The sequence below is a fragment of the Mastigoproctus giganteus genome, chromosome 2, assembly GCF_048544385.1.
Source record: "Mastigoproctus giganteus isolate SK-2022 chromosome 2, ASM4854438v1, whole genome shotgun sequence".
NCBI classification, from domain to species: domain Eukaryota; kingdom Metazoa; phylum Arthropoda; class Arachnida; order Uropygi; family Thelyphonidae; genus Mastigoproctus; species Mastigoproctus giganteus.
The window spans coordinates 216213787-216239887 of NC_143576.1; the positions used below are offsets into that span (position 1 = coordinate 216213787).

The 26101-nt window shown below is 36.8% G+C and overlaps 1 protein-coding gene across 1 annotated transcript in view; it reads left to right on the forward strand.

Annotated features, from left to right (window-relative positions):
* Positions 1 to 26101, forward strand: part of LOC150090085 (uncharacterized) — a 460543-nt gene that overhangs the window by 114691 nt on the left and 319751 nt on the right. The window contains exon 6 of the mRNA XM_090389755.1: positions 18682 to 18770. Within this exon, the coding sequence (XP_090245881.1) occupies positions 18682 to 18770 (89 nt within the window). The remainder of the gene's footprint in view (positions 1 to 18681; positions 18771 to 26101) is intronic.

The following is a 26101-nucleotide window of genomic DNA, read 5'->3' on the forward strand; positions in this document are numbered from 1 at the left end:
ATGCTTTACCTAATGTAGGAGAATCAGAGGAGTCGATTGTAGAAGACTCACAATTATGAGTTATCAGTTATGTCAGTCAATATTGGTTATCAATCTGCATTTAAGGCTGTGCGTGTGCCATTAACTTTATTTTTATTTGTATAAAATAATAATTTTCTGACAATCAATATACAGAAACAACACTACTATGACTATGCAAAATTACTAGATAATTTTTGTTATGCATATGTACAGCTTATATCAGAATAACAGTGTTGGTCTTCAGTAAAAATGGTTGAACAGGCTTATCTCTACTTTGAATGCCACTTGGTAGATTAGTACAGAAGTTGGGCATCATAGTTATGTTGCATACTGGGCAAAAATAAAAATGAAGACTATACAAAAATTTCAGGATTTTCAAGGAGGAGCAGTAAAAATAAATATCCCAGCAGTGCTTTTGCAATGATACCAGGAGAACTTACTTCTGTACCATTAAATAACCAGAAAGTTCTCATTCCTGATGAAAATGATAACCCAGTGGAAGATCCAAGTTACATTATACAGAGTAACAGAGAACTACACAAAATTGAACAAAGTGAGCTTAATTTAAATCTCTTAGTGATTTAAATCAATCACAATCAAAGCACGAGATCTTTTGGATTACAAAAAAAGAATTTTCTTGCTTACGGCAGAAGGATTTGACTTTGAAAAACAAAAAAAAAAAAATTAAACATCATCAACATTCCCTTTTTGTCTAAATGATCTAAACCCAAAGCTGAAGAATGGTGGTTATGGCTGTTTATTTATTTGTCTCAAATAAAAGAGTTTTATTATGCACAAAGGAAATAGTCTTCAGTAACTTCATGATCCCATTCTGTTGAACTGAAAGACTTCAGTGAGATTATGTTCCAAATACTGAATGCAATCAGATATAAGGAACACTGCTGGCAATTATGTGGTGACTTTAAGGTCATTATGCTTTTATTTGGGATTTGCTGAATTATAAATTTATTGTATCATTTTTCTGCCAGAAAGTCGCACACACTACATATTACACTGTTTCAAAGTGCCAACAATCATTCCAATCAAGCCTGCATAACACTATATGAGAGCCACATTAGTGGAAGAAGTCTGCAGCATCCTCCAAGCTTACGGCTTGTTGTAACCCTAGCATCCTCCAATGCTCTAGTGATATCACTACTACACCGGTACCAGGCCGTACCCATTCAAGCATGCACCATTCTATTCTCGTGTGTTGGTGCACGAGAGGAAGCATAATTCATGAACACCTTTCCTGTATATTCTTGTAATTAAATGTGGATCATCCCCATTAACCAATACAAGAAAACAAGGTCTGGTCGCAGTCACATTCCATTTCCACAGTGAACTTAACAAGGATGATAGTTCATTCAGATAATTCAGAAAAAAACAAAATATTTATGTTCCAGAGTTATAATGTAAGATATTGTCTGAGAATTATCTCCAGGCACTAATATAGTATGGTTGGTTCTCCATAATTCTTCTAATTTCTCCATAACTAAGTCAGCCAAATTGAAACTTATAGGGAATTCAAGGCTTAAGCACAAATCGGGTACACTTATGAGCCCAAAACATTATATCCAACTCTGTCTCCACAAGCAGGAACATGCCACAACATCTAGGAGTGACGTCACCGACCTGTGCAGCGTATACAGCCATCCCTCGATTTGTGCGTTTTTTTATTGCATGGTCAGGATTTACTACCAAAATTTTAGATTGTGCGCTGAGTTTCGCTACCTGCGCAATTTCTGTTTATGAAGCTTCAAAAATAGGAATGAAGAGCAGATTTTGAAAATTTATTTATTTATGTCTGTGTGACACCACGTTTCTGATATCCCGACAATATCTGCGTTTGATGTCTTGACTAGCACTTCAAGCTCATCAAATTAATTAACTATACTCCTAGCATTGGTGTACATGCAAGTATACATGCACCTGTTTCTACTCTTAGTTACCCTAACACAGTCCATGTATTTACTTGTTCCACTATGACTCCCAGCAGTCCTGGAAACCTCCATTTCTTTGCTTTGCAGGCTGCTGCTTATTTTAATAGAAGCAGTGCAAGAATCACTTTCACCTCTGCCAGAGGCTACTGTTAATCTATTAGTCCATGTATCTCTAAAGCTAACAGTTTTCCGACTCGCCTAACTCTGCCTCGATAGCATCAGCAAATATTATTGCACCCTTTCTATTTAAGTGTATCCCATCCCTGTAGAAGCAGTCTGTTAACAGTTTGTTAACAAGCACAAACCAGGCTGAGAATACACCTTGAGCCTTGCACAATCTTTCCAGGGCTGAATTGATTGACAAGGCTCTCATCCCATCCCTGTAGAAGCAGTCTCTCCTGTTAACAAGCACAAACCAGGCTGAGAATACCCCTTGAGCCTTGCACAATCTTTCCAGCGCTGAATTTATTGACAAGGCTCATCAATACTCCCTCTTGTCTTGTCTGGGCAGAATTGCAGACACTTTAAAATTCAATCCTAACTCACGGCTTTTTTTCAGCATTGAACTGTACTTGTTAAGTACTTCCGCTGGCCTCCTACTCTTAATATCATTAGTGCCAACATCTACAACAGTATCACCCTTTGCGCCCTTAAAAGATATATCTGCTCTACAACGTCATCAACCTCTGGCCCTGTTCCACCTATCCTTTTTGCACAATATGTTCCTCGTTTCCCCGACAGTAGAGTCACCGACAACAACTAGTTCCTTTGGGACCAGCGCATTTTAGTTCTTATGTCATATAATTTGTTTGTTTTGTTGTCACAATGAAATTGAAAATGTACTTTATTAGTTTTTTCTTTAGATGGGTCCCTGAAATTCCATTTTGCCTTGGGCTCCACGAAGGTGTAACATGCCACATTAGTCCACGAAGAGCAGTGTCCATTGATTACCACTATCTGTCTTCTCCCACTTAACCACCCTTTTATCCATTGTAGCACTTGCCCTTAATGCCATACTGCTCCAATTTGTACAGTAGTCTTCCATGTGTAACAGTATCAAAAGTTCTCCTGAAATCCAAGTATATGATATCAAAATTGTTTTGCATCCAGTTCTTTTGTGACTACGTCATAGTATCCAATCAAATTGGTCAGACAAGACTTTCCCTTTGCAAAGCTATGCTGTGGCTGATGCATTGCTCTGTGTTACCTTGCCAAACCTTGCTGCTTCTACTGTGAAGTGGTAAACTTTTGATGGAGATATTATTCAAGTAGGTCACTTGTTATTGTAAGTGTGGAATTTTGGCAAAGTTGAGTTTCTGTAGAATGTGTACCAATTTCTTTGCTTACATCTTTGTGCTGGTGGAACTGTAAGTAATTGGTTGCAAATGACATGTGAAAAGCTTGAAGTTATGCTAGATGTATGGTTATTACCCAGGAGTCACTTTGGTGTTAATGGCTTTAGTGATCACATATTTAAAGAGGTTTGAAATTCACTTCCATTTCTAGACCATAGGAATTTTCTAGTAAGGCTTCATTCCTTTAGGGCTATAGGAATCTGGTCTCAGGCAGTGGTGTTAGGTTCTTCTCATGGATAACATGCAAACCTGACCTGGTAATTTGCTAGGTGGGCAGGAGTGGCAGTGCGTAGCACACGCTTCTTGATTAGACCGGGGTTCGAGCCCGTGACCACCGAATACGGAGGATGCGGAAAGGTCAGGCAATGACTACCGCATATCCTCGGAGCAATATGGCCTTAGTTGCTAATGCTCATAAAAAACAAATAACATAACATAACCTGGTAATTTATAGACATTGTACTGTTTCATGGATTATGTAGCTAAGCTTCATTGGCACTTGATGGCTGCTCATCACCAGTACAATATTGGAGGCTTAAAGAGGCACCTGAACTGCACAGTAAAGTTCTAGCCTTCACTCCCAGTTTTTCTACCATGCAGTAAGAGTGAACTTTTATGAATTATAAAAATTCATAAAAGTTCACATTATATTATTATACTTATTATAATTCATACAGATTCACAGATTGATTTCTGTTAAACCAGTCTAAACCTAATAGTTATACTTCAGGAGGCTTTACTGGATGATTTTATTACTTTCATTTCAATATTTTATATAAGAATTGTGTTTAGTATTTAAAGCGAAAAAGGCAGTGTACCAATAGGGATGGAATCCAACCAAATTGGATAAATTATAAGTTAAAACCTTTTTGCTATGGTTAGACAAAGTAATCTGAACACATTATGGAATGGAATGCTAAATATGCTACTAGAACAGCAATCAGGATAAATAAACTTAATTTTAGAAAGCTTAAACAGCAAAAAAAAAAAAAAAAGTGTAATTATCAGATGAAATTTGATGTAGTTAGGTTGATATGCTATCAGAATAGCAGATATAAAAACCAGAGGTTGAATATGAACAGCAGAACTGCAGATGAACAATAATTATAAACCTAAATTATTCTAGGATTAAGGTACTATGCAGAACATATTAGTAGTGTCAAAGAAAGCAAGCTTATAAAGCATTAGCCAACCTCCCACATCAGTTTGAATTTATTCAAACTACCACCCATTTCACAACAGATGAAAGTTTGTTCCACAATCAGCCACCACCTACTTGCTGAATCCACACATCAATACTGCAACTATTTTCCCTTCAGTTTGAACTTATGCTCCTTCATAGTTTAAGCAAGAGGAAGAATGCTGTGAGTATTGAGCATTGTGCTTGCTCAAACCATTTAAACTCTTAAACACTGCAATCAGATTACCTTGCAGATGCCTAGTCTCCAGATGCTGTAGTTTGTAGAACTGAAGCCTTTCTTAGTAAGGTCCTTTTTGTTCCCTTAACAGTAGTTTCGTCTTTTTCTGAACCAGTTCCAGCAGATCTACATCTTTCCTAAAATGAGGCCTCCAGAACTCTATGCAGTACACAAGATGTGGCTTAACCATTGCCTTGTACAGTGATGTAATCAACTCCTTATCTGTGCTAGCAAAGTTCCTGTATATCTTGGGTGCCTCCTTAGCCAGGTGGGCAGGAGCAGCAGTGCATAGCACACACTTCTTGATTAGACTGGGGTTCGAGCCTGTGACCACCAAATACGGAGGATGCGGAAAGGTCAGGTAATGACCACTGCATATCCCCGGAGCAATATGGCCTTAGTTAGGTTAATGCTCCTAAAAACCAAATAATAACAACAACAACAACCTGTATATCTTTGAACGACATTGCAAAATTAAAAGGATGTTCGAAAATACAGAGTATGGGTTTAAGATATACTGTGCCTAAGCCTATTACGCCTAAAGTGGTAATATTTGATGTAGAGAAGGGGATAACAAAATATGACTTTTAAAACAACTGCAGTTGAAGAATTTTAAGGACATTAATGTGACAGAAATATATGGACAGTATTGAAATATTATCAGTAAATAAGACCAAGAACTTACATGCAGAGAACTAGGTCGTACAGCTGGCTCCAGTATTGTGGTTGAAGACAAAGAACATGTCAAGGTTATTTATAGGCTGGTCAGCATATATATTTAGAGAAATATCCTGTATCTCAACGTTACAAATGTTTATCATTTGGACATGTAGCAAAATTTTAGAAGAGGGAGAGGCTGTGTAGCCACTGTGCCAAAGAAGGATATTTCTATAAAGAATGCCCAAATCGTAATCAGCAATCAGTATGCTGTAATTGTATGAGTAATGAAGTTGAGGCTGCTCAACTATATTGCAATTGAATGCTCAACATGTGAAAAATGTTTCGTCTCAACTATAAAGAATGCCCAAATCGTAATCAGCATGCTGTAATTGTACCAGTAATGAAGTTGAGGATGCTCAACTATATTGCAATTGAATGCTCAACATGTGAAAAATGTTGCATCTCAACTAAATTATTTAATGGAGCGAGGTAATGTAGCGGTTGTCCTCTTGCAGGAGCCTTATGTAGTCTGTGGACAAGTTGGAGGATATCCACGATGATATAAGATAATATCAGTAGATAAGCCAATGGCTGCCATTATTGTATGCTCACAAGATTTAGTTGTTACAAAGGTAGCAACTTTTTGTAGCAAGAACATTATATGTTGCGAAATAGTATATCTCTTGACAATATATTGTCAATATTCTGAAGAAATGGATCCTTACGCGAAATATCTTGAAACACTGAAGCAGGCATTTGGCTCTTGTGAGGTGGTAGTTGTTTCAGACTCTAATGCTAAATATCTTCATTGTGGAGCAGTGAGGTATCTGATGACAGGAATGTTACTGGAGGATTTTCTTGCTGATTCCACAATAGAAGTGATTGATGAAGAAGGACATCCACCCACTTATTCAACTATGCATGGGCAGTTATATATAGACTTACCTAAGCTACTGGTGCAAGTAAGAATAATATTAGGAATTGGAAAGTGCTAGAGGAATATATGACCATCAACAGCATCTCCTTCAAAATAAGTGCACAAGACGGAATTCGAGATGTGCTTGATATAATTAGATTTCTCATTAAAAATGCTATGTGGAGTAAATTTAATGAAAAATACTTAGATTTAATATCTGATGTTGACTGGCTTAAATCGAACTCATGTGAATATGTAAAGACTTTAACAGATATATTGATAAAGGCATTTCAAGTGTTCATGAAGAAAAAGTGTTTTGTAACAAGAACTATTTTCTGGTGGAATGAAGAATTAACTTGGATGCATAAAGAGACTAAGTTTAAGAAGAAAGTATCAAAGATACAGGAGGTTAGGCAATTTAGAACTTGTAAACCACTATGGCAATTTGTACAGGTAGCACAGGAAGTTATATATTGGTGCTGTCAGTAATGCTAAGATACCTAAGATATTTAATGTAAGAGTTGCGTTCCGCGGAACCTACATAAGTTATTAGTGGAATCCCGCAGGGCTTGGTGTTGGGTCCACTGTTGTTTTGTACATTTATCAATGATATTGATGAAGGTATATCAGGCTTAGTGTCGAAGTTTGCAGATGATACAAAGGTTGGCAGGGTTGTTAATGACAGTGTGCTACTGCAGCAGGATCTAGAAAATTTGGGAAGATGGGCTGAGAATTGGCAACTGAAGTTTAACCTTGACAAATGCAAAGTACTGTATATGGGTAGAAGTAACCCCAGAGGAACGTACCAACTGTGTGGTACTACACTTAGGGTGGTAGAAAATGAAAATGACCTGGGAGTAATTGTGCAGTCAGATATAAAGTTTTCTGAACAATGCAGACAGGCTGCAAGAGAAGGTCATCGGGTTTTGTCAATGATATATAGGAATTTTACTTGCAGGGAAAAGGAGGTGATTGTCCCTCTGTGTAAGGCAATGGTCAGGCCATGCCTTGAGTACTGCATACAGGTCTGGAGGCCTCATTTTAGGAAGGATTTGCTTGAAGGATTTTTAGGATTTGCTTGAGCATGTACAGAGAAGGGCAACAAGATTGGTGAGGGGAATGAAGGGATCCTCTTACCAAGAGAGGCTTAATTTCGGCAAATTGCACCGGCTGGAGACTAAGCACCTGCGAGGTGATCTGATTGAGGTGTATAAGGCTGATGGGATTCTTCCACTTGTTCAGATTACGAACCTAGGGGGGCATAAATTCAAATTGAGGAAAGACAGCTGTAGAATAGATGTGCGGAAATTTGCCTTTAGCCAGTGGGTGATTAATTGCTGGAAAAAACTTCCATCTGTCGTTGTGGAAGTTGATAGGTTAAATAAATTTGAGGAACTGGACAAACATTTAGAGGGAATGGTTGTGCGAATTTTTTTTTTTTTTTTTGGCTGATGCTACATAAGCTCATACGCTTGCTTTATTGCATCACATACCATGATTACTATTACTGTTACTAAGTTGGAATTTCCCCCATGCTTGTGCAGCACTCACAACTGTGCTTGCTGAATTGATTGAATCAAAAAAAAAAAGAAATGTTCAACGAACATGTGAATAGAATTATTTATTGTATTTATTCAATTTTTTATCTCATGCGCAGGAAAAATTACAAAAGTGTGCAATTTAAACAATTTCAAAATTATAAAATTACAAAAAAAAAGAGGAGACAGGCGAGAGGAGAGAGATGTCAGTAAGTTTTACCTCTTGAGCATCGTTGCCAGAATTGATGTCTTCAGCTGATAAGCATGCTGCTGCAGAGGTTGAGAGCTGTGGAGATGTAGAAGGGCTCAGCTGCCCAATCTTACGACAGAACATATTAATGGATGACTGGGTGGTGGCTTTTTTCTTTTCATTGTAGATTTCTTGGTAGCAAGCAAGCATATCATTCACCCCTCTGTTAACTTTTAAGAATCATTCGTTGTCAGGATCCATCTTCTCAAACCTAGCCATTGCTGATGCAATTTCACAAAATGCCATTGGCATCTCTCTGGTGATGAAGCATCTCGGCTCCTCATTTGGTTCATCTTGAGCTTTGGCAGTATTTTCTTCTTTCCCTATTGCTGCCTGCAAGTCAATAAGTTTTTTGTTAGATAATTCCTTCTCTTCTTCCTCTATTAACTCCTCCACTTCTTTGGCATCAGCCTCCAACTGAAGTAGCTATGCAATCTTTACAATCTTATCTGTAACCTCTTCATATGATTCGTGGCGCTTCTGTAGCCAGGTGGGCAGGAGCAACAGTGCGCAGCACACGCTTCTTGATTAGACCGGGGTTTGAGTCCGTGACCACCAAATATGAAGGATGCGGAAAGGTCAGGGAATGACCACCGCATATCCCAGAGCAATATGGCCTTAGTTGCTAATGCTCCTAAAAACCAAACAACAACAACATATGATTCATCTTTTTCAAATCCTTTGAAGTCTTTTACGTGCTGTGGGCATATTTTCTTCCATGCGCCATTTAAACAACTTTTAGTAATTTCTGTTTAGGCTTTATTAATGTTTAAGATGGCATGATAAATATTGTAAAATTTCCAAAAGTCTCAGTGTAAAATTTTTCTCACCATCTGCTGCAGACAATGCCTAAGCAAATATGCGTAAATTAGTTTGCTTTTAAATTCGAAATAACACCCTGATTCATAGGTTGGATGAGTGAAGTCGTGTTTGGCGATAAAAATATGACTCTGATGTTCGAATTGAAATTGGCTAGATGCATAGGATGTACAGGAGCATTAACTATCTAATAGAAGCAAAATCTTGAAAGGAACATCATTGTCTTTACAATATTTTTCAACATTGGGAATGAAGCAGCATTTAAACCAATCCACAAAGATTTGTGGCAATGGGAAATTGTGGGAGCGAAGTTAAAAAAACATGTAATTAATGATATTGAAATTTCGCAAGATTATTTAATGAAAAAACTTTCGAGCCTACAGACCAGTAAAGCTCCTAGAGTTGATGGTATATACCCTATAATCTTAAGAGAGGCGGCAAGCAAGTGCATTGAACCATTCAGGCTAATTATGCGAGCATCACTAGACTCTGGGGAGATTCCCTTGAATTGGAAAAGTGCCAATGTATCTCCCATACATAAGGGTGGCTCTAAAAGTGAAGTTGGAAATTATCGACCTGTCAGTCTGACTTCAGTAGTAGGGAAAATCATGGAGGCAATGATCAAGGGTGGAATTCAGGATCATTTGGATCGAATTGAAATTCTCAAGGATACTCAGCATGGTTTCGTAAAGGGAAAATCATGTTTAACAAATCTGGTTCGCTATTTCGAAAGGGTCACTCACGAGCTGGATTTAGGGAATAATTTCGACATTGTTTATTTAGATTTCAGCAAAGCTTTTGACTCAGTCCCACATGAGAGGTTGCTTTATAAGCTGGAACAGGTTGGAATCACTGGGAAAATCCTTAGATGGATAAAAGTATGGCTTCAGGGCAGGAGGCAGAGGGTTGTGATAAATGGCTATTCCTCAGATTGGGTTGATGTAAGAAGTGGGGTTCCCCAAGGATCAGTATTAGGACCACTATTGTTTTTAATTTTCATAAACGACATTGATGAAGGGATAGAGGGCATGATGTCTAAATTTGCAGATGATGTTAAAATTGGTAGAGTAGTTAATGATCACTGTCAAGCTGAACTTCTTCAGAGAGACCTAGATAGACTTCAGGAATGGTCAGAAAAATGGCAGCTGTGCTTTAATCCAACAAAGTGTAAGGTATTACACCTGGGAAACAGTAATCCCAAAAAAACTTATTCACTTGGTGGAGTTCAACTAAACCCAGTACTGGAGGAAAGGGACTTGGGTGTTACGATATGGTCAGACATGAAATTCTCTCAGCATTGTAAACAGGTTGCAAGGAAGGCCCATGGTGTCCTATCGATGATCTATCGAACTTTTGCAAGTAGAGATAGGGACGTGATAATCCCATTATATAAGGCTTATGTTAGACCACACTTGGAATACTGTGTTCAAGTATGGAGACCGCACCTAAAGAAAGACATCGAGCTTCTTGAAAGGGTGCAAAGAAGGGTAACTCGCCTGGTGAGATCGGCAAAAGGGCGTCCTTATGAAGAAAGACTTCGAATATGTGGGTTGCAGAGTTTGGAAATTAGACACCTTACAGAAGATTTGATTGAGGTGTTTAAGGCTCTGAGAGGCATCAGTAAAATGAATGAGGACAAAATTTTCAAGATTATAAATGATGCTAGAACTAGGGGACATAAATTCAAGTTACCGGGGGGAAATGTTTAGATTGGACTGCAGGAACTTCTATTTTAGCCAGTGAGTTATAAATTACTGGAATAAGTTGCCTTCATGGGTGGTAGAGGCCGACAGTTTGGGGAAATTCAAAGGTCATCTGGATAGTACTTTCGGGTTAGGGAAGCGCATAGGATGATAGGTTTAATTTCCTTTTTATTTATTTTTTATTTTATTTTTTTTATTTATTAATTATTATTATTTATTTATTGTTTGTTTTTATCATTGTTTTGTTTGGATTTTTTTTTTTTTTTTTTTTTGGCTGGTGCAGCATAGGCCATAGGCTTTCTTGCACCATGCGGCCGTTACTAATACTAATATTGTTATCCACGCTCTCTGGTTCGATCGAAAATGCATGGGTAGGGTGACTTTATTGATGCCCTTAAATTTATGAGGATTTCCAGAATGGTACACAAGCAGTGGTTTTAATCTGTAATCTCCCACTTGAAATTAGCTCCAAGCAAGAGCGTGGCCTTATCTTTTGAAGTCTTGAAACCTGGCATTGTCTTTTCCTCTTTGGCAATGTATGTTCGATCTGGCATTTTTTTCCAATGCAGAGCAGTCTCATCAACATTAGAAATTTGCTGCGTCGAATAGCAGTCTTCATCAATAATTTTTTTCCAACACACCACAAAATTTCTCTGCAGCTGCAGAATCAGCACTGGCGACTTCACCGCGTACTTTAACGTTGTGGAAACCAGTGTGATGCTTGAACCTATTAAACCACCCATTGCTTGCCATGAACTTGGCTTGGGGTTTGCTGTACTTATCCTTAATATCTTCATAAATATGTTTTGCTTTTGCTTGAATGGCCATTGGACTCAGGAGCACTTGCTTCTGAATCTGATTTTCCATCCACATTATTAATAGCTTTTCTGGCCTCTATATAGCACCTGAATGCTGGTTTGTGATCATTGTTGATCTTAAATGCGTTGATCCTTTAAAATGTTCTTTTATACGTGCATTGTCCCTTAAAATAGTATTCACTGTTGAAGCAGTGAGACCTCATTCTGTGCAATAGATGACAAACTTTGTCCTGCTTTGTACTTCTTAATTAATCATCTTCATTTCTAAATCAATTTTGTTTCCTTTCCTAGCACTGCCAGCACTTGCACTTTCCATTCACCATTGCAATAAGTAAAAAGGAATGAAAAGAAGTTTCTGAAAATTTGTTTTTTATATGATTAAAGATTTCAGTGAAGGGGAACACATTTCACCACAATACCATAATGCGAAAACCCACAGAATTCCAGTTATCGAGATTATCACGAATGCAATAAGATCGAGTTTACTATCCATTTATAAGTGATTGCACTAACAGAAAAGCCCAATAAACAGGAAAGTGCAAATTGTTTTTGATCTCCAGAAATGTGTTTTAAAAAATATCACAAAGGCATTTAAAATTGATTCTTATAAGAGGAACATAAGACAATGATGAAAGTGTAGTGCAATTTCCATTATAAATGTGACCTTTTAGAGAGATAAAGAGCTAAGTAATATAGCAAAGTTTTCAACTTCCAAGGACTTGGAACGAATTACAAAAAAAAAAAAAACTATATGTTATTGGGTTCACATTACGATATTTTCACAACAATATGATATTTTTTCCATTTATCCCTACAGATGCAAGATAAGTGACCGGCCATCAAAAACTTACGTAAAGTTGAATTTGCATAAGTAGAGTGTTACGTAAGTTGGGGAGTTCCTGTAGTTAAAAAAATTTTGTTGAGGAGCAAGGCTCTCAAGATCCATGGAGTTCCATGTTTAAAATTTTAACTAACAAGAAGTACTTAGCCAATGTTTCTTCTACTGTAGGTAATGAAAATAATACTACTCTAAATTGGGTTGATTCCATGAGCATGGTCTTGAATGATCTCTTTCTGGATGATATAAATACTATGGACACAACAGAACAACTTATTATGAAGCAAGAAAATGTTATATATAATATGGTAAGCAGAGAAGAAATATTTACTATAGAGGAAGTTACTGGGGCTGTAGACTGTGCAAAGACAGGCCCTGATAAAATTTAAGTTGATGAGCTTAAGAAGTCTTATAAACTTATGCCAAGACATATACTTAGATATGTATAACAAGTGTTTTGAGGAGGGTATCTTCCCCCAGGCTTGGATGGAGGCACAGGCGTAGTTGATTTTGAAAGGAGTTAATAAACTTTTAAATGAATCTGTTTCATATCGCCGCATTGCTCTGCTATCTGTGCTGAGAAAGACTTATGAACGATTGTGTATCAATCACTTAATGATTAGTTATAATATGAAGGCTGTGTCCTCTGAAAACCAATTTGGTTTTAAAAAAAGGTATGGAACAGAGGATGCTGTATATAGCTTGATTCAGGCAGTGGAGGGCTGTGGGGATTTCCATTATAAATGTGACCTTTTAGAGAGATAAATAGTTAAATATCTTTACTGCTTTTCTAAGTAATATAACAAAATTTTCAACTTCCAAGGACTTGGAACGAATTACAAAAAAAAAAAAAAAAAAAAAAAAAAAAACTCAGTATGTGCTAGGAATTTTTATAGATTTTAAGGGTACCTTCGACAGGTTGTGGTGGGACGGTATCCTTGCTCATATAGGGGCAATAGAGTGCTGTGTTTTATTATATAAAATATTTAGAGACTATTTTAATGATAGGAAAGTGAGTGTAGAAACTATATATACTAAAGTTGAGAAAGTAGTACAAAGACGTTGTCCTCAGGGCTCGGTTATCGGTCCCTTTGCATGGAACATAGTCCTTGATGAGTTCAAGGATCATGTTTGTGGATAGATGGCTATTTATTTATTTTAATAATTATGTTGCAGCGGTTTTTAGAAGACGTACTGCAATTCAAGTAAGTAGTAGAGGTAACTCTTCTCACTAAGATTGTTGGAAGTAAAATCTTAGCTAAGATCTGATTTTACTTAGAAGAGGGTAAGTGGCTGAAATAGTTTTTTATTTAATTCATGCATTGTGTTATGTTATATTAACCAAAATTGAACTTGAAGCTCCGTTATTAGTTTATGCTTTGACCATAACCACGGATAGGCTTCGGCGTAGTTGTCTTAAATAAAATACACAAATTAATACTTAGTGTCCATAGATTTACCGTTTGTAACTTGCCGCCATTGTTATACGATACAACGTATATCCCATACTAGATAGCGTTAGCTTAGCATAACCACGGATAGGCTTCGGCCTAGTTGTATTAAATAAAATACACAATTATCCCCAGGTCTTTTTTATTGTCCACACTCCTGAGTGTAGTATCATGTAGTTTGTATGTTAATCTAGGATTACTCTTACATCTATGCACTATCTTGAATTCTTCAATGTAAACTTCAACTGCTATTTCTCAGCCCATTTGCCTAACTTTTCTAGATCCTGTTGCAATAGCTTAGCTTTACTATCATTAACTACCCTGTCAACCTTTTTATCATCTGCAAACTGAGACATCAAGCCTGATATATACCTTCATCAATATCATTATTAAATGTAGAAAACAACAGTGAGCCTAGCACTGAACCCTGGGAACTTGACTAATAACATTACTCCATGAATAGCAGTGACCATTAATAACCACTTTCTCTTTTCCCCTCCTCAACTGTCCCTTTATCCACAGCATTAACTTGTCCTTAATGCCACACTGCTCCAATTTGTATAGCATTGTTTTATGTGCAACAATATCAAAAGCTTTCCTGAAATCCAAGTATATGATACCATAATTATTTTTTGCATCTAGTTCTTTTATTACTGCATCATAATACCCAAGCAGAATGACCAGACAAGATCACCCCTTAACAAATCTGTGCTGTAACTGCAGTATAATTGCATTCCTCGCTAGATGGTCCTTTATTGTGTTTTTTAGCCACATACTCCATTATTTTCCCTGGAACAGAAAGTTAAGCTAACAGGTCTGCAATTACTCGTGTCACCTTTTGATCTATTTGTGAATTGAGGATACATTCACACTTCTCTGGTTCATAGGGACCTCCCCTGAATCCAAGGATGCTCATATAATTATGACAAAGGGCTTGTTTGCTTACATCCTTTGTTGCCTCCCTTAATATAATTAGATAGATCCCACAGATGCCTTTTTTATGTTTTTCAATAGTTTCTCTTCCTCATTCCACTCAGTTATCACAAAATCATTCAGCTCCCTGTTAAAGTTTGATAAACTTCTAGCATCCCCTTCCCTAAACAGTTCGTCAACTGTGAATGTAGATGTAAAATACCAATTGAGTTTGTCAGCAACATCAGCAGGATCAACAATTAACTCATCAAAATCAAATGGACCAATTTTATCGAACCACTTCCTTCTACTGTTAATATAAATAAAATCTTTACTGCTTTTCTTTGCATTCTTTGCCAGAGACTTTTTGTAATCCATCTTAGCTTTGCTTAACCTCCTTTGTGACTTGATTGTAGACTAGTTTATATCTACTGTAGGCTTCTATCTGTATCATCTGATAATTTATATGTATCCCATTCATTTTTCTTCTGTGCTGCAAGTCTCATTAGTTCATTTGACATTCATATAAGTCTAAACCCTGAACATTATTTCTTGGTATGAAAAGCCTGGTAGCTTCTATGATTACTTTCTTGAATGCTTCCCATTTAGATTTTGCCATTGGTTACATCAATATTTCCCAAACTGTGTTCCGCAAAACATAGTGTTCTATGAGATGTGAACAAGTGTTCCGTGAAAAATCATAATAATAATTTAAAAAAAAATAAATAAAATAAATAAATTTTGTATGTTTGTAGCATACACCACTTTTGTATCATAATTTTATTTTATATTTTCAGTTATTAATATACTGGCATAGACTAATAATCAATTGGACCGCAGAACATTTTATTTTGGCAGGCTTCTGCATAAAGAAGTATGCGTAGAGGTAATGACATCTACAAAAAAGTAGCAATGTAGTGATCTGATATGCCATTCGTATGCAATTTAGCCTGAATCGATATCATAACTAAACTCACTTCCTTGTATAAATTTTTTTTCGATAATTACAATGGATTTGTGGTTAAAAAGGGAACTTGAAAATGAGAAGCAAGTACTTCCTAGTATTGCAACTGTGGTTGATGAAAATGAACACAATATTGTCACACTTCAAAGTGAAGATGAACAATCGCAGCCTTTTGTTCCCCAAAAATCCAAAGAGAAAAAACAGGAACCAACTAATAAAAGACCAAACAAAAGTATGATGACAATTATTTGAATTTCAGCTTTACATGTGTTGGAAATAAAGATGCTCCTGATGCACAGTGCCTCGTATGTAATAATATTAGCAAACAGTTCTTTTTCTCCTGCTAAATTTGTGTTCCATAAATATATTGCGAGATGAAAAGTGTTCCCTGACTAAAAAAGTTTGGGAAACGCTGGGTTACATCATTAGTTGGTCTCACTGCATAGAATTTAAAAATTGTCTGCAACCACTGTAATCACCCTTATGAAAGCAAAATCCCTTCCCTATACCCTTGCCAGTAGTTATGTCTTTAAGTAAATCTTTTATAATTATAATCTTTTATAAGATCACCCCAGTGGGTCTTTTACCTGTAGATATTTAATGCATGAAGATTGGTTGCTGATAATCAGATCAAGAGTATTGCTTTCCCTTGTTTCTCACTAACAAGCTGTTGTGGAAAACAATCATTCGACAAATCTACCGAGGTCTTGCTAATGTGACACTGGAAAAGTTTGGTGATACCTAAGTAGTAACTCCAGTAATTCTCAAGTAACTTTTTTTTTTTTATGTGAACCCCAAACACGAGAGGTATTGGAACCTATAGTACTTAGTACCGTGCTTGGGTTAACTTACTCTATGGCCCAATATTTACTTGTCCATTGTTGCAAACCTTGCAGGGAAATTAGCTGGACCTGTTTGAAAACAATGCAAATTTTCACTTCACTTTTAAGCTCTTGTGTGTTTTTGATGTAGTAGTGGCATGTGATGCAAGAAAGCAAATGTATGAGCTTATGCAGCATCAGCCAAAAAAAAAAAAAAAAAAAAATGGAAGTTTGTTCCAGCAATTAACCACCCGACAGATGGAAGTTTGTTCCAGCAATTAACCACCTGCTGGCTAAAGGCAAATTTCCGCACAACTATTCTACATCTGTCCTTTCTTAATTTGAATTTATGCCCCCTTAGGTTCGTAATCTGAACAAGTGGAAGGATCCCATCAGAATTCAGCGTGCTGAACCCATTCAAGGCCTTATACACCTCAATCAGATCACCGCGCAGGTGCCTAGTCTCCAGCCACTGCAATTTGCAGAACTTAAGCCTCTCTTGATAAGAGGATCCCTTCATTCCCCTCATCAATCTTGTTGCCCTTCTCTGTACACGCTCAAGTAAATCTACATCCTTCCTAAAATGAGGCCTCCAGACCTGTACGCAGTACTCAAGGCGTGGCCTGACCATTGCCTTATACAGAGGGATAATCACCTCCTTTTCCCTGCTAGCAAAATTCCTATATATCATTGACAAAACCCCATGACCTGCCCTGGCAGCCTGTCTGCATTGCTCAGAAAACTTCATATCTACCTGCACAATTACTCCCAGGTCTTTTTCATTTTCTACCACCTTAAGTGTAGTACCACACAGTTGGTACGTTTCTCTGGGGTTACTTCTACCCATATGCAGTACTTTGCATTTGTCAAGGTTAAACTTCAGTTGCCACTTCTTAGCCCATCTGCCCAAATTATCTAGATCCTGTTGCAGTAGCACACTGCCATTACTGTCATTAACAACCCTGCCAACCTTTGTATCATCTGCAAACTTCGACACTAAGCCTGATATACCTTCATCAATATCATTGATAAATATACAAAACAACAGTGGACCCAACACCGAACCCTGTGGGACTCCACTAATAACATTAGTCCAAGAAGAGCAGCACCCATTGATTACCACCCTCTGTCTTCTCGCACTTAACCATCCTTTTATCCATTGTAGCAACTTACCCTTAATACCATTCTGCTCCAATTTGTACAATAGTCTTCCATTCGCAACAGTGTCAAAAGCTTTCCTGAAATCCAAATATATGATATCAAAATTATTTTTTGCATCCAGTTCCTTTGTAACCACATCATAATATCCTATCAAATTTGTCAGACAAGACTTTCCCTTAACAAACCCATGCTGTGTCTGAATTATTGCTGCAGTCTTGTCTAGATGATCCTGCAATGCATCTTTTTTCTGCAATGCCTTTTTTTTTTCTCAAATATTGGATGACTGCACAGTGACTGATTTTGTTCATCTTTCCTCATTTGCAAAACTTTGACTTGAGGACCTGTAATTAAAAAAAGACCATGTTTATACTGCATGAAACATGGTGGGTTGCTATTTGAAGTGTTATACATAAAGTGCAGAAATTATTAACACCTCACAACTGCTCTTTTGTACTCATGTCACGAACTTTTCAAACCTTTGTCCTATATAACTTACCTATGGTAGCAACTGCTGTATTTTTATGCAAGAAGTTTCCAGAATTTGATAAAGCAATAGGACAAGTGTATATATATTTTGGTTATTGTGTTAAAAAAAATATATAAGTTCAGGCTGGTTTCCAACTTCATTACTTTTGACTCCCTCAACTAGTAAGTGGTATCATTGTTTGGTTTTAAGTGATTGGGACAGCCTCTGTAATGTAGAAAATTTTCAGTTTTCACCCATCATACCTGATTTAATTTTTAAGTAACTTCTCAAGAATGAAAAACGTAGGGAACTTAGGGGGCAGTATTTTTGAAAAATATATAATAATCTTATTTTATGCATATCTAGTAAGTGTGCAGTTCTGGTCTTCTACAAATTATGTTTAACATTTAAAATGATGAGTGTAAAATTTTAAAATGTAATTCAAGTAGTTGAATTACAAAAAAAATCAAGAATTACAAAAAAAATCAGTTTGGAGTAGTTTTGAAGTTAAATTTGCTAAAAGAAAAGAAAAGCATAGAATTGCACAATCAATTGCCATATGTACCTAAGAAACTCTGGGGCAGAAATATAATTTACAATTGATATTTTGTTTTTTTGTTTTTATAGGGTGTACCTCCTCTAAGTTTTGATAAAATTGAAACTTTGGAGCTCAAAGAGATCATTGGATTGTGCATTCGTCCTAAAAAGGAAGAAAGGTTGGATATTGATAATTTGTATAATTGTTGGACACTGATAATTTATATAATTGTTTAGTTTTGAAAAAATTTCCATCAATTTAGATTTAAAGAATTTTAATATGAATTATGATAGTAGTGGCAAATGATGCAAGGAAGCAAGCTTATAACAGCATCAGCAAAAAAGAAAGGGGAAAAAAAAAAACAAAAAAACCATCCACTTCATGTGTCCATTCCCTCTAATAATTTGTCTAATGCTTCCTTAAATTTATTCAAACTACCCACTACTACAACACCAGATGATAATTTATTCCAAAAATCACTCGCTTTTTGAAGGGCAAATTTTTTCATATATATCTTGCAAGCCATCCCATTTCAATTTATGTTTACACCCCCCCCCCCATGTGGGTTGTCTGAGAATGAGGAAGGATACCATCAGCATTTACTAGGTTTACTAAATCAATTTAAAGCCTTAAACATATCAATCAGGTTTCATCGCAAATGACTAGGCACAGCTGCTGCACTTTGCACAGCTACAAGTCTTTTGCGTAATGTTAATTTGTCAAGGACACAAAACCTTTTGTGTCCTTGACAAATCTGGTTGCTATTCTCTGCACCCATTCCAAGGGATCCATCTCACTCTTAAAACGAGACTTCCAGATCTCTATGCAGTACTTAAGATGCAGTCTAACCACTGCCTTATTACTTTTCTCTTCTGATTTGTCGGGAGGGGGGGTATCTGTTTTGAACAAAAAATTACTATTTATAACGGGCGCCACATTGTATACTTAAAATGGGAACTCCATGGTTATATAGGTCAGAATGAAGCAGAAAGTAATTTTTCATCTTTGAGTTTGACTTCAGGTTATGGTAATGTGAAGAACATATCGCTGTTTATAATGCCAATATTAAAAATTTTTAATAGGTTAACTGAAAATCTTATGAAGATTATGTAGTAATAAACTGAGACACCATAGAAAAAAATCACCACAACCAAATAATAGGGGTGACTTCCTTGTCTGTTTATGATCGTCACTCCAACTGGACAAAGGCTATATCTCTGACCTTGGTTGAAGGTGGCTGAACATCTAGGTGACATTGTACTGTTAACTGATTGTGGAGCTTGGTTTAATATGAGTGATTGTTTTTGTTGCAGTTTGATGATATATGAAGGGTAGAGGGAAATAGGAGTGGAGGAACTGCTTATGTGAGAATTTGAGAATGTGATATAGCAAGTGTATGGAGGGAATGGTTACTTCTGCTCCCCTTGTCTGTTTATGATCGTCTATGGCAGCGTTTCTCAAACTGTGTTCCACAGAACACTAGTGTTCCGCGAGATGTGAACAAGTGTTCCACGAAAAATCGTAATTAATAATTAAAAAAAATAAAATAAATAAATTTTGCATATTTGTAGCGTACACCACCTTTGTATCATTATAATATCTAACATAATTTTTTTTTCGGTTATTAATATAGGAATACTGGCTTAGACTAATAATCAGTTGAATAGACCGCGGAACACTTTATTTTGGTGGGATTTTGCATAGAGGTAATGACACCTACAAAAAAGTAGCAATGTAGTGATCTAGTATGCAATTTAGCCTGGAGTACATGGGTTGAAGGACAGGAGGAAGCAAACCAATATCATAACTAAACTCATTTCCTTGTATAAATTTTTTTCGATGATTATTAGTATTTTGAAATATTATTATTAAAATATGTGACCATAGATTTGTGATTGAAAAAAGGAACTTTAAAACAAGAAGCAAAGTAGTTCTAGTAGTGCAGCTGTGGTTGATGAAAACAAATACAATATTGTCACACTTCAAAGTGAGGATGAATAATCGCTGCATTTTGTTCTCCAAAAATCTGAAGTGAAAAAACGGGAACAAACTAATTAAGGACCAAAATGACAATATGATGACAGTTATTTGATTTTCAGCTTTACATGTGTTGGAGCGTCTCCATGGCCAGGTGGGGAGGAGCAGCAGTGCGTAGCACACGCTTCTTGATTAGACCGGGGTTCGAGCCTGTGAGCCACCAAATATGGAGGATGCGGGATGGCCAGGGAATGACCACCGCATATCCCCGGAGCAATATGGCCTTAGTTGCTAATGCTCCTAAAAACCAAATAACAACAACATTTGTTGGAAATATAGATGCTCCTGATGCACAGTGCGTCGTATGTAATAACATATTACGAAATAGTCCTTTGGATCCCGCTAAACTTGTTTCTTAAGTGTTCCGTGACTAAAAAAGTTTGGGAAACGCTGGTCTATGGATTGAATATAAAATGTTTCGAAATATTTTTATCACAGTTGCTAATAATTCTCACAATCTTGGGGAGTTTGGTTCTGGTTGGCTTAAAGAGTGAAGTTCTCCTGCAGAATGGCAAAATGTGAATCTGGGGTGACTGGCTTTGCATGTTCTGCCATTCTGTATTTCATTTTATTGTATATCTGTGCCCATTAAGGTTGCATCGGCAGGTAGCTTTGTAGATGGATACAGATATACAATTAAATGAAATTCTGAAATTGGTGCTTTAGGACAATCAAATTCAGATTGAAAGAACATGCAAATAATGCTGTGTTCAAATATTCACCACAATTCTATAGAAGAGTCTTACTCTTTCAATCAGTAGCAGGGTCGCATGATTATAAAAATTGAGAATGACACTAGGAGAAGAGATTGAATATGACATGCTCAATTTTTGGGAGCATGTCATATTCAGTCCACAGCCAGTACAATAAACAGGAACAGTGGGACAGGTACTATCCCCTTTGCTTTGTCTACTCTTCCTTTTCCATTCTCCAAACTCCAATAACAATCTGTTAAACCAGGCTTTATTGTCAGTTAATAATAGTGCAATGCAACCTAAACATTCAACCACACGGGTAGCATTAAGAATGACCAGCTACTCTCCACCCACTTTGAGATGTAACCTTTTTCCAATTCAGGAGTGACTAATGGTATTTCATCCTTCTCTCTTGGACTTATTTCTTATTTGTTGTTCTTTATTTATTGTGCTCTGATTTTTATCCCAAAATTGTGTATGAACACTGAGGAAGACCAGAAGATGAGGATTGCAATACATGGTTATTCATAAATTTATATAATTAAATTGTTAAAAATTTAAAATCAGTTGTTTTATGTGGTGATATCTTCTTCATATTCATTCAAAACAAAAATTAATATGTATATAGTTGCCCATACAGAGTATTAATAGTTTTCTTGGTGGCTTATATATATAGTAACAAAGGAAGGGGAATAAAATGAAATTACTTTTTATTTTGAAGTTGCGAGTCATTACTAGATACAGTTTAATAGTTTAACATTCATAAAATTACACGATAATTAATTACAGGAAAAGGAACAAATCTGTATATAGACTTTCTCAGTATATGACCATCTGTTCTGAATCTCTTATACTTAGTGTTCAGGTTACATCTGTTGTTGTAAGTTGCCAATTGTGGTGCAATAATAATTTTATATTCATGAAATTTTTTATTCACTGTAAAAATTTTTATATTCACAAAATTCTTAGGATATTGAAATATGATATGTTAAAAAATTAGCACAATATCATCCTTCGTTGCTCAGAAAACCCTCAGTATGGTGTTTGCCACCCATTTCACTAAACTTCATAACACTGTACTGAGAATTTTCTAGGCAGTTAAATGTGATATTGCATTAATTTTTAATACTTGGACCATAATATAATACTTTGCAGTCTATATTCTGCCATTTTTTTATGGGTTCCTCCATTCTCCAGTTTTTGGTCTCTAATCAGCTATACAGCCAGTTACTTCTGAGTAATTTCTTATTACTGTCTCAGCTCAATGCGAGAATGCATTTACCACAGACTCACTCTAGACATCAAATACATCAACTCAAAATAACACCAATTATGCTTGGAAGACCATACATTAGTAATTGTCTAATAGTTGTCAAGCTGAGATGAAAGCTTGGAAATCTGGCAAATTATTTAGTGGAGAATAATTCTCCAAGCATGCCAAGATAATCTTGTATTCTTTCATCCAGTCTCTCCCTTTCATAAGAAAACTAGACAGTTGCTTCATTAATAATGCTTTATATACTTTGTTCAAACAACAAAGGATTGTTGAGATTATTTTAGACTGTTTAAGGAATGTCCATTATTTTGGTAACAGTGTAAACTTGCCTCCTTGCAGCTGCAACTAATCCATCATTGTCAAGTACTTTGACACCATTTCTTGTAACTTACTTGATTATTATGTGTATTATTATTAACAGTTATTGCATTACTGCTCTTGCAGTATTACTATTAAGTAATACTATTGCAGTATTACTATTACATTTTTTACTCCTACCTAATATAAGCCTCTTTCTCTCTCTCTCTAGTGTGACTATTATATGTTTGTTACAAATGAACATTTTACCAATAAATTGATTTTATATACATAAAAATTAGGTGTATAAATCATGCGTTGCTGTGTTCATTGTACAGATTGTCAGGCTATGAGGGGGAAAAAAAAAGAAAGAAGAATAATGAAATATGAAGTAGTTAAAAAGCATACTGAGGATACCAAACAGTAAATAAATTACCATGAAGATAAAAAGTTGATTGATGAATGACATACACCGTTAGGAGACGAACAGGTTTCTTGTTCATCTCCCAATGACATGTTATTATTGATTTTTTTGGCATATGATGCCCAAAAAAATCAATAATAATGCTAAAATATATATAATGATAAGGATAACAGTAATAATAAAGGGATGCTATTAGCCCAGTGGTTTCGATGCAGGACACCAATGTGATGGACCAGAGTTTGAATTCTGCCACACAAAAAAAAAAAAAAAAAAAATCACGAGGGGAGTGAAAATAGTGAAGGTCGATTTGTTGGACCCACCTCATACAAGGTCAAAGGGATGTCTGAAGCAGAGAGTGGCACCGTCTGGTATCACTCCCGGTAACTACCACCCACCACTGGATGCAAAAAGCCAAAGCTAAGCAGGACCACCTCCAAAGCTGGATGAGGATGACAAGTAGAAATATTCAACATACTTCATGGTGCATTGTCACTTGTGGCTTGAAAAGCCAGTGACTGTCTCCCAAGGAAGACATTGGAGCAAGTGGCACTGTCCATCATATGGCTACAAGGGAAGGGCAAGGCCATCTAACCCAACCAACTTGAAGTGCTTCCTGTGCAACTGGGATAGGAAAAAAGAACAAGTTTTTGCATGAAGTGTAGCATCAAAATAAATATGGTCATATCCTACAAGAACACTAAATTAATCAAGCTAAAGACTGATATGACAATGTACAAATGAAACTACACACCAAGTGGTTGGAATGGTTCTCAACTGTTCAGGTCACCAAACAACGAATAGCAAACCAGAGACAGACCATTATCATGAAGAACCTGATAGTTCCTGCAATCTTTGAAAAAAATGAAGCAAGGTGTGAGTTACCATCTACAAAGAACAAAGAATATGGACACAACGAAACCAGAACTAGAGGAGGAGGAACATCATGTAAAAGAAGTACAACCTAGGGCAGCCAAAGTGGAAGCAGATGAGGTCATGATATCCATATTAGAAGAGTGAAAGAAGCAGAATTCAAGGGAATGGGCCCCACAAAGACCCTCGCCATACCGAAACAGAAACCCAGCAGGTCACCTCAGTTGGAAAATAATATTGGATTATCTCAACAACAATGAAGTAACACTAGATGCCATCCATACAGCTATTTACTGTGTTGCTACTGTTCATCCTAGTAGCAGCCACTAGGATGAACGGTAGAGAAACCAGACACCAACAGAATGCAGAGACAAGAAACCACAGCCTGGGAAAGAAGGCTGCAGCAGAAGATGGAAAAGCTAAGAATGAAGATAGGCTAACTGACACAGTACTAATGGGATAACAAGTAAAATTCTGGTCAGAAAAGTGAAAACCATTCTCAAGAAAGACAATATCCATATGACCCTTATCTGCAAACACGAGACCTATAATAGACCATAGGTGTTTATGGCTCTGAACACCTTTAAAGCCATAAACACCTATGCAGTTCCAGTACAGACAAACTCCTTTGGGATTATAGAGTGGACTAATGCCAAGCTTGGAGGAGATCATGAGAGGGACCAAGACAATGTGACAAAGAGCTGCCAACACCATCCAAATGCGGCTGTCGAGAGAGACTGACTATAGCTCAGAAATCTGGAGTAAGGGGTTCGACAGACCTCATGGAACAACAGAATAAAGCAATTAAAAACATGAAAGATTATTTCCAGAAAACCACAGCACCAGTCTATTAGGCCATATAGAAGAGACCAATGGTACACCCACTCAGCCTCACCAATGCGACATTCACCCACTGAGACAGAAGAAATGAAGACAAAAATGGGCAAAGAAAGCACTTCATGCATTACAATGACCTCATAGACTACATAGATAAGGGGCTTCCAATGCATGGTTCAACGGCGCTTCCGTAGCCAGGTGGAGAAGGAGCAGCAGTGTGTAACACACACTTCTTGATTAGACCGGGGTTCGATCCCGTCACCACCAAATATGGAGGATGTGGAAAGGTCAGGGAATGACCACTGCATATTCCCAGAGCAGTATGGCCTTGGTTACTAATGCTCCTAAAAACCAAATAACAAACAAATAACAAGCATGGTTCAACAGCAGCTCTTCTGCAAGTGGACTATGAGTGACTATGATTGCAGGGTGATCATCTAGATGATCACCCTGCAATCATAGTCACTCATAGTCACAACTAGGTTGTCAGGATAATTTATCAGGAGCTTGGTATCGATGGTTCAACTGTTGATGATCCTGCTCAGGTAGCTAACAAATTAAATGAGTATTTTGCATCTACATTCAATGGAATTCAATGGAGAAGTTCGGTGAAACACAAACAGTTGCTCTTGACATTTCAGAGGCTCTTTCGATCTTGTTTGGCATAAAGGTCTACATAACCTTCCATCTTATGGTTTGCCAACTGTTTTTTGTAATTGGTTATCCAGTTTTCTCTCTGATCGCTCACTGAGGGTGATGGTAGATGGCTCTGTCTTCTAATTTCTCCATTAATGAAGGTGTCCCCAAGGTTCAATTCTTTCCCCCACTCTTCCTCTTGTATATTAATGACCTTCTTCCATTGACTGGAAATCCTATCCATAGTTTTGCTGATGATAGCACATTTCATTCCACTTTCCATTTTGAAAAACCTTGCTTTGCTCAATCAGCTTCAACTTCTCTAATGTCCGCTACCAATTCCTTAAATGCCGATCTCCAGGTAATTCTTCAGTGGAGCAAAGACAACTTTGTTGATTTCAATCCTAAAACTCAGTCTTGTCTTATATCTCGCAAAA